The sequence below is a fragment of the Phoenix dactylifera genome, unplaced genomic scaffold (genome assembly GCF_009389715.1).
Source record: "Phoenix dactylifera cultivar Barhee BC4 unplaced genomic scaffold, palm_55x_up_171113_PBpolish2nd_filt_p 000204F, whole genome shotgun sequence".
Lineage (NCBI taxonomy): Eukaryota > Viridiplantae > Streptophyta > Magnoliopsida > Arecales > Arecaceae > Phoenix > Phoenix dactylifera.
The window spans coordinates 184,924-194,793 of NW_024067722.1; the positions used below are offsets into that span (position 1 = coordinate 184,924).

The 9,870-nt window shown below is 37.5% G+C and overlaps 1 protein-coding gene and 1 non-coding gene across 4 annotated transcripts; one reads left to right on the top strand and one right to left on the bottom strand.

The window, feature by feature from the left end:
• The first annotated feature begins 157 nt into the window (after positions 1-157).
• On the top strand, positions 158-9,261 carry LOC103712026 (SEC12-like protein 1). 3 transcript variants are annotated; one of them, XM_008798396.4, is made up of 10 exons: positions 158-588; positions 681-778; positions 3,791-3,923; positions 4,319-4,410; positions 5,335-5,434; positions 5,552-5,624; positions 5,699-5,819; positions 7,348-7,467; positions 8,650-8,720; positions 8,810-9,261. In XM_008798396.4, exons 1-10 carry the CDS (start codon positions 409-411, stop codon positions 8,989-8,991), a joined length of 1,170 nt encoding a protein of 389 aa, XP_008796618.2. In that variant the 5' UTR covers positions 158-408; the 3' UTR covers positions 8,992-9,261. The 3 variants fall into 3 exon arrangements, with proteins under 3 accessions (XP_008796618.2, XP_008796620.2, XP_017699519.2); XM_008798398.3 differs by adding an exon at positions 2,707-2,858 and having other exon boundaries at positions 451-778; XM_017844030.3 differs by adding an exon at positions 2,710-2,858 and having other exon boundaries at positions 451-778.
• LOC113463044 lies at positions 2,706-2,866 on the bottom strand. The gene has a single exon (XR_003386625.2). It is a non-coding gene; the product is annotated as a U1 spliceosomal RNA (small nuclear RNA).
• Positions 9,262-9,870: the final 609 nt, after the last annotated feature.

A 9,870-nucleotide genomic window follows, 5' to 3' on the forward strand; every position in this document is an offset into this window, starting at 1 on the left:
ATATATGAAAGAGTCACGAATCGGAGCTATCCAAGAATACTTTTTTTACGTAAAATATGAAATCATTAAATTCTCAAATAATCCATCCAAAGTTCCAAACGTACCCACACGGCGCGGAGGTCGACACGCCGGAAGTCAAAAACCGTACAGCCTCGCTCACCAAGCTATTAGGCGGCATCGCGTTCCCAAATATCCCTCATCCGCCTCGCTCTCTCTTGGCTCACGGCCTTGGGTTTCGACCTTAGCAGTGTCGCCTCCTTTCCGCCTCTTCGATTTCCTCTTCCCCCCAGTTTAAAATTCTCTTCCGCGTCTACGATCAAATCAAGCGCGCGAGGGAGGTGGGAAGGAACAGAAAGAGACCGATCGGGGAGGAGAGAAGAAGGCGGAGTGATCGGGCGACGGAGAGCGATGGAGGGGGAGGAGCTCGCGGCGGGGCTAGAAGGGCCGGTGACGTGCGCGGCGTGGATCCGGCGGCCGGAGAACCGGCTCCTGGTGATCATGGGGAGGGCGAGGAGCGGCTCCGCCCCTCCCTTGCTTGAGATTTTCTCCTTTGATGCCAAGATTTCTTCCCTCTCCCCTTCTTCTTTGGTTAATTCTATCTTTCTTCACTCTCTATTCTTCTCTTTTTGGACTCTCTCTCTCTCCCTCCTTTGGTATTGACTTCTTGCTTTGATTTATAGGCTAAGTTTTTGATCAGGGAAGAGGGCGCGGATCCCCTGGGCTTCGCGGTGCACCCTAGTGGAGATGAAATCGTCTGCTCTACTGCCAACGGATGCAAGTGAGTTTACTTTATGTTTTACTAAGAAAAATATAACAACTCGTTAATAATTCCATGCATTTTGTGAATATTATGGATACCTTTTTTTATAGCATTATTCATGTTGGATGGAAGTGTTATATTGTCTTTCATAAGTCAATTTTTATATCATGCTTTATGGAGTTTCCATTTATTGATATGCTTAAAAAGATGGATAATGCATTCTGAAGAGTCCGAGCACTCTATTTCTGGTTTTGTTGCTGTTGTAAGATTCAGTGGGATTTGCACTTTTATTTAATTCTATGTTGATATCAAGCTAATGAAAGTCACAAAATTATCCCTTTTGAAGGGGAATCAAAGAGCACTTGGATGGAAGTAATTAGATGGGATTGAGGATGCTGTTAGCCATTCTATCATTTTTCTTTTCTTTTCTTATTTTGTTTTAAAGCAACTGATGGAAAGATCCCATCGACATACAGAATTCTGACTTGATTGTAGAATTTTGATATGGTTCACTGATAGAGAAAAGCAAACAAGACCCAGTTATATGATGGATTTCAAAGGGAGGGGACAACAAGGGAGCATTTATTAAGATTAGAAACATATGAAGTCATGGGGTGATGATTCATGGTATTTAGCATATTACAGAGAATAGAAAACAGGATGTAATGGAAACTGTGGGAGATTATTGATAAGATTTCAAGGACTTGTTTCATTTGTAAAGATCAAATGGCAATAATGCTTATCCATATGGGACTTAGTTACTTGAGTACTCTTTTTGGGGACCTTAGAGCCAACGCTTGTAGTGGATTCATGCTGAGCTCATGTTGCTTCCTGAGTCTCATAACTAAGCATTTTCAATTAGTACGCTACTGAGATTCACATGAAGAGGAAAGTCAAAAGCTAAGCTAGAAGCGCTATGAGGGACAATCTTTAATAAGGCACATGATGGACTTTTGGGGCTTGGGTGCAGCTTTAATTGGGACTCAGCCAAAGCAATCTTAAGACATGGAGGTTGCTGTGATGAAGATATTGAAACCTTAGTGGCTTTAGCATGGGATGGGTAACTTGCTAATAGGTTCTAACATAGTCAAATCAATCTTAAGCCATTTATTTTGAAACCTTAATATGCACTGTCAAGATTTTTTTTAAAATGGAGGAAAGTATTATTAAAAACATTGAGACAATCTCATACCGAGGGGCACATATGCAAGTTTTCTTGGTATCAATTTAGTCCTAGCCATTTTAAGAAACGGAGATGGTCGTGATGTAGATGTTGAAATTGAATTAAATTGAACATGGGATGCATATGAGATATAGGTGTATCAAGAGCTAAATAAATGATTCGCCAACCCAATAAAGCAAAAAGGATATAACTAAGCAACTTGTGCAAATGTTCCACCGGAAGTCTAGGATTCATCAGTATTTTACGTGTCAACAGGAGAATTGAAGGCAGATGTCTTAATTTTATGATCAATCAGATGCTACTTAAAATTATGATAGAGGACATGGGTAGGAAAGAAGAGAGCTCGAAGGTTGCATTTGAGAGCATTAATTAGAATGATGCTATGTATTAAACCATCTAGAAGGCTGCATTCTCTATCTCCGTTAAAGTGTGCCAAAAAAGTAACTAAATGGATTTTTATACTTGCTCACACTCATGAACTATATGTCCGTGTTTGGGAGGTTGCTGTTTGTATTATCATATGTGCTGCCAAATCATGGGGTAGAAGGCAACAAGATGGAAGGGACCGTAAAAAGATGAGGAGATGTATATCCTAAAGCTTGCATTGAAGGAAGATAAAATGATGAATAAGAAACAACATGAAGCCTACAATGTTCAAAAGTTCTTTATTTTTATAACTGTGGGGCATTTGTAGATGCCTATGGGCAAATTCTCAATCATGCATTAAAACTTCTCTGTTTTCTTTCTTTTTTTTTTTGAAAAGCAGGGGCTGCGCGAACGCATGCCCCCTCTACCACAAATTATGACGTCCCCTCTCTAGCTTGAGGAGATGGCAAGCCAGGGCTCCCAGCAAGTGCAATGTGAGCCCTTGACTCAGGCCATGGTCCTTCTTGATCACCCATCGACCCTGTCCAGGTAAGCTGAACCTCTGGTTTGGCCTATTCCAGAATCATGATTTGCTTGGTTACCTACCCAGTCTTTCTGACATTTTTTATGTAAGCAAGAACAAGTTATTCAGCCCAAACCCCATTTTCATCCTACCATTTGTAATTCCTTTTGTTAGATTGCTCTGTTCATAAATATAGCACCAGTCTATGGTGAATCAGATGATTTTTCTGCATGCATTTTAGTTTTGCTATCTGCTGTCCAATTCCATCAATATCACTACAACTGCATCTGGAGTAAGTTTCGTACTTACCCTTTTTTCTTCAATTTTTGGAGATTTCTCACTGCATCGGAATTCAGACATTCTCACACTTGTTGGATGCTAGACATGTGTACATTGTTCAACAAATTATGGGTTTCTTATTGTCTGGTTGTTGCATACTTGCATCTGCTATGAATCATTAGTTGAAGATTTGACTAAACCATGCTCATTTTCTTTTACAAGTCCTGATCATATGGTATATTCGCTTTGCATGAGGGATAGGGGTGGGCAAAGGTGTTGAGGAGAAGCGATTTAAATATAACATTAGATGTTTCAAATTCTGAACTTTAGCAACTATGTGTTAGTTGGCATGCATGCCACCAGTTTACATCTGGACAAGAAACCCTTAATATTTTGTTCAAATTTTTATTCTACCCATCATATTTCTCATTATAGTTTTTCTATTTTTTTGTCACCTTGATCTCAAAGAGTTTAAATCTAAAATAATTTCGATACTTTTGTTATGATCTCCTTTGCGCTTTCAACTGACTAATCGGTGAAGACCCCAAATTGATTCCACAGTGGGTTTTTATATTTTGTTGTGAAATTTTATATCTCATTATTGATTCTTTAGATATGATTTAGCTTTTAGCGAACTGTTAAAGGACCTTATCAAGATGGACCATATTTTGGTATACAGATTGTTTGAGTTGAATAGTCAAGATATAGACATAAAGCTTCTGGCGAAAGATCTTCCGCCTCTTCAGTCTGTTGGTCCTCAGAAATGTCTGGCTTTTAGCACAGATGGTTCAAAATTTGCTACTGGTGGGATGGTATGTGTTTGTCTTTTGCTCCAAATTTTACACCTGGATTGCTGGAGCATTAAAGATGTGTACTCAGCTCACTAAATTTACAACTATTATCAAATTTTCATTGCCTGTTTGTTATAGCCTTTCTGGTTTTCGTGATAGGGGTAATATCGCAAATGATGCCTTTTTATGTATCAAGAACACAAAGATCATATTGTAACAACCTTTGAGGATTACTTTTTTAATTTTGAGAATATCAAACTATATATCATTATTAGCATTGCGATCTCTCATGTTCCGCTCTCCAATGTCTACCTCTTATCTTTTGTAACAGAGAACTATAATGCATGCACAGTTTTGCCCAGTTATAAACAGCTACAAACTTGCTGATCTCTGACATGATTTGTTGCTGTTCATAGGATGGGCATCTCAGAATATTACAGTGGCCAAGCCTGCAAGTTCTCTTGGACGAACCAAGAGCTCATAAATCATTCCGAGATATGGATATCAGGTAAGGCATGGCATGCTGTGCTTTCTCTCTCTCCCCACCCTCTCTCCTCCCTCCTCCCGCCCTTTCTCTCTCTAATTTTCTATTGTTGGTCGATATTCTTCTTGCTGCTTGCAGACTTAGCTTTGTTGAGGAAATCCTGCAGTACATGTATAAATGTTCATATCTTGAACTTCAATGTAGGCATAAGTAATTATTTAATTTCTTTGCACATTTGTCATTCTGGTCCATGAGTCCAACCATCTCAATAGTTGAACAGTCACTTAAAATCTGTAATTAGTTAAAATTTGTCTAGAACTTTACAAAACTGGTTGGAGCCTTTTGATTTTCAGCATCATCATAAAGAGAAATTGCTAGGGGATCAAACTAAAAGGAACATCTGTGAGTCTAACTCCAAGAAAGTTTGTCTTGATGAGGGGCATACTTTGGAGTAGACTGGCTGCAAAGCATTTTCAAGCCACTCAGTGTTGGTGAGAATGCTTCCAAGCTATAATTGTTATGACTTATGAGTCTAATTTCTATCCTACAAGATGATGTAGGGCACATAGGCTATGAAAATTGATATGCATTTCGGTCAATTTTGCTAACTGGTATCATATTCAAATAACAACTGAAAATTATTTGGTAAGTTTATGGCAACTTGATAAATTGAATTTAATACTATGGTCCCAGAAGTAATTTAACTATAGAAAGCTTGGAGTCCTAACAATTCATAAGTTTGAGATAATGTAAATATCTCTTAACTATTGTGCAAGCATGTACATCTATGTTATTGCAACCATATAGAATACTGATAATCACAAGTTTGATACAGATACCATACATAATTAACGACCTGTAGAATGTTATGTATGAAAAATGATTTTGCATTTCTTCTCCAAGATTTTCATGCTTACACAGCAATTTCCTTTCGCCTTTCTTCTTCAGCTTAGACTCAGAGTTTTTAGTGTCAACATCTATTGATGGTTCTGCAAGAGTGTGGAAGATAAATGATGGTGTTCCTTTGGTCTCTTTGACTCGTACCTCGGTATAGCCTTTTTTTTATTATTAATTTTAAATTTAGCATTATGGGTTTCTGGGTTTTGGGAAATGCCAATTCTATTGCGGTTTTGTATGTTGTATTATATCTATGTTCCATTTGCAGGATGAGAAGATTGAATGTTGTCGATTTTCCAGGGATGGGACAAAGCCTTTTCTATTTTGCACTGTTCAAAAAGGTAAGCTTGGTTATGAACTCGAGAAACAATATTCATATTACTTTTCTCTTAATTGTACCTAAATTTCAAAACAGGTGGTAAGGTGGTGACTGCTGTGTGGGATATCAGCACATGGAATAGAATTGGATACAAAAGACTACTAAGAAAACCTACCTCTGTACTTTCAATTAGCTTGGATGGGAAGTACCTTGCGCTGTAAGTATATAACATTATTGCTCTGTCATCTTTTTTGTGTGTTTGCCAGTGTATGTATCCCTTTTTTATGCTGGTCTATGTATCTTTTTTATTGATTATGTGAACTACTCACCTTGCTTAACAAATATCAAAAGTGATTTTGCCCCAACAAGTTGTCTGGTTTCATGAAATTTTTCTCAATAATACTGATATTATCTGCAGGCTATCATGTCGAAGGTTTCTAATAGTGTCTCTTCATTTCCATCTAGTTTATCTTTGGTTCTCAATTTTCTTGACTATCCATAAATCCTCCTCAGATCTTCATCATGCATGCCTCATCCCAACCATTGTTTTATCCTTGATTGACTAGCTCCTAGGGCTACTTTGATTTTTCGTTTCCAACTTTTTTTAACTACATTTTCATGTGGACAAACTGTCCTTTACGGCATGTAGCTCATGTCGGCAGTACCCTCCTTAGTGCTCAATAATTTGATTCATACAATGTCTCAAGTTTTGTTTCTCTTGTATATAAAATTTTTATGTCTTAGAGCTGTGCATCAAGCTGAAACACATTAGAAGCATCTCTGAATTTTATCCACCTCCCTTCCCCACAAATCCCCACCCCCCCAAAAAAATAAAAATTAATCTTGAATATAAAATAATGTTTGAAATAGTATAACATATCTAAGTTTGAGAATAGATATTCCTTAAATCTGGTTTGACATTTATATCATTGAGGGAAAAAATAGAATGTGTTTATAGACAGCCAACCAACTTAATTTAGACAGGCTATGCTACAGATTTTAGTTTTTGCCAATGGATACCATTCTTAAATGGTTCTTTTCATCATGCATTTCTCCGTTTCTTAGTGGCACATGATAAACACCACTGGAAGGTAGTTCATAAAGCTCATGTCCTTGCTTCCATTTGATTCTTCACTTGGTTGAAGGGGGCATATAAGGTTCATATTGCTCTTTTAGATATTGTAAGTATGCCTCAAGTTAACATTTTCTCGTAATTTGAGAAATTTTTGTTTCTATTCCAAGATTGCTCTGTTTGTTTAGGTAAGTGGTTTGTACGGTGATATTTAACATCTTAGAGGCTGCGGTGGCTAAATGCCCTCTAGCCACATTGAAAACCTCATTTGTCCCATTTTCCATTTCATTTAAGTTATAATCATTTGTATTTCTGTCAGTACTAACTAGTAACAGATTAGGTCCATGATGAACCAGATATTGCATGTACTCGTATTGTAGGATTTTTATATCATTTTTATTTGCCTGACCATCAAATAAGCATACAGAATTCTTTTAACACATCTCGGTGATGCCAACTCAATCTATCTAGCCAACTTACAAAATTAGTTCTCTTAATGTTTCTCTGATGTATGTCGGTATACGATATTTTTGGCTGTAGTGTATTAATTTTTCTAGTACTGGAAGCTGTTTGGCATGAAAATTTAATAGACCTTTATCATCATTCTGGGTGTATTAGACAAGGTCATTAGAAGTGTTATTGAAATGAGTAACTATGTCTTATCTTGATCCAGAGGTAGCCATGATGGCGATATTTGTGTAGTTGATGTGAAAAAGATGGAGATTTGTCACTGGAGCAAAAAACTTCACCTGGGCACGTGCATTTCCTCAATTGAGTTTTGTCCTACAGAAAGGTAACTTTCATGAATATGAATGTGCTCTTTTCCCTCTTGTTGAACACTGGTTTCTGTTTTCAATTGTTTTTGGAACCATACAAACAATTAAAGAAAAAAAATATAAGTACAGATATTCATGAAATAACAGTTATAAGTAGTAGCAAAGACATACTTTTTTGATATAAGATATATAGAGAACAGCCACTTGGTTGTGGACCAGGAGTTGAAATTGATGTCAGTTATTCTTTTAAGTTCAAGAGGAAGAATAAACTGTGCTCATTTTTCAGTATGACCAGCAACTTTGCATTAGTGGAAGTACCCTAGATAGATAATACTGCAAGGCTTCTATCACCTGAGTGATGTATGATTAGCACATGTTTATTTTTTTCTTCAAATATGACATGGATATTTGGTTTTGATATTGTAAAGCCAATTAATATTTAGCTGATATTGCAAGGCACCCAGTATAATTAGATTATTTGGTATAACCTTGCCCTTTTCTGTTTAGTTGTCCTGATTGAAAAATAACACAGTCTGAATCCTTGTGTGGCACCCTTTGCTGTGTAGTACCAAATCATAGGCATAGCCTTTATCATGGAGTTCACAGTACATAGTTTTCAGGGTACAAGCCATTTTTTTGAACTCAAAAGAACCTGTTTGAAACAATACTAATATGCAGCATAATCATAGGTAGCCATTTAGGAGTGCACGAAGGGTCAGAGCTCCTAAGTAGTTGCCACATTATATATGCATATATATATATATATAGACATGGCATTTTGTGGCTTGAGTGAGACTGTGAAGTAATAACATGAACAGCATGGAAATTGATACCTTACCCTGCTATTTCTATCTAGTGATTTGGAAGGGGGTTGGAGAAAGCCTGCATGTAGAGGATGCTGAGGGTGGGTGGTGGACATGAGTTTCTGAGGGTACGAGTCCTCATGTTTCATTAAAGCCTCGTGTCAATTTTTTTCCACTTTCTCCTCAGCTTCCTCAGCCCATTATCTAGACTTAAAACTGACTTACTTTGAATGAGAATTTGGTCTCTTTGATCTGAAACAAAGGTTGGTCATCAGTTATAACTTGAAACGTAGCAATACTATACAGCATGTTTTCTAGGCACATCGTCGTAGTTATGTTTTCGCTTTCGAATTGGTTGGGTGATATTATTTACATTTCTGTCCACAAACAATGCAGAGTTGTGATTTCGACTTCAAATCAATGGGGAGCTGTAGCTACGAAACTCAGTGTACCTTCTGACTGGAAAGGTGCATATGTTTTCCTGCACGTGCTAGTAACCCGCCCATTGGAATTGACTGACCATGGGGTATCTTTTTTTTTTTTTTTTTTGTTGCAGAGTGGCAGATTTACTTGCTACTTTTGGGTCTTTTCTTGGCCTCAGCAGTTCTGTTTTATATAATTTATGAAAACTCCGATTCATTCTGGAACTTCCCTCTTGGAAGAAATCAACCTGCAAGGCCATTGATGGAAGGTTTTGTCAGGGATCCTCAGATTTCAGATGATCAAAGCCCATGGTAAGGAGCTTGTGGTCATGTTCTTCTGGAGGCATCGCCGTTCTCTTGATGCTCCTGACCGACATTGCAACATAGCTTGGTGTGCTACGGGAATTCTGTTTGCTTTACTGATTTGTTTAAATTATGCTCATATATTTGAGTTCTAAAGCTTCTTGTCTGATATCTCTGAAGCGAATTTGTAATAGGGTCAATCCATTGTCAGAGGACTAGTTTGTAAAGTTTTCACTTATCCATCACATATGACTAAAAGATAAAACAGAAGTTGGTATATAAAGTTCACAAACAATAAAATTAAATTTAACTTCAAATATTTCATCATATAATTGCAATAAATTTAGGAGTTTAGGATATATAGTAATTATAAACTACTTAAAAATAAAACTAGTTAAAATGCATTCTCATATTCCAAAAATCTAGCAAAATCTCTTTCCATGAATAATGAAGTGAATTACATAGTAAAAATTAGAGAATTATCAACTCTATTGGGTAGGGAGCTAGTTGGTTTCTCGGCTGGATCATCCTGGGTAATCTAGTGGTGGTTCAGGGGCTAAATCCAAACCTTTCGACTTACGATCGTGTTGCTTTTGAGTTGATCTGAAATCCACTCGGCTTTAGAAAAATTTTGTTCAAACCCGTGTGGTGGTAAGGTGGGGCTCGTGCGGGTCGAGGGGTATGGATCGGGTTTCAAGAATTCAAACTTGGAGGGCGGTTGGTCGAGCTTTCCTGCGTTGACCCGTCTCCGGCAAACGACCTCTGGCAGCGCAAATCCGTTTCCGAAGGTTCTGACCATTTTGATCATGGGAATAAAAAAAAAAAAGGCCCCGTAGAAAGTCAAGCACCACTTTGGTCATACATGGCTGTAATGAATTAGAGAGAAATAAAT

Bases quoted from the DNA above. Each gene is read 5' to 3' on its own strand.
- LOC103712026 (XM_008798396.4), top strand. From the start codon at position 409: ATGGAGGGGGAGGAGCTCGCGGCGGGGCTAGAAGGGCCGGTGACGTGC. The intron at 779-3,790 runs GTGAGTTTACTT...TTTGGTATACAG, and splicing joins TCTACTGCCAACGGATGCAA to ATTGTTTGAGTTGAATAGTC. The intron at 5,435-5,551 runs GTATAGCCTTTT...TTCCATTTGCAG, and splicing joins TCTCTTTGACTCGTACCTCG to GATGAGAAGATTGAATGTTG.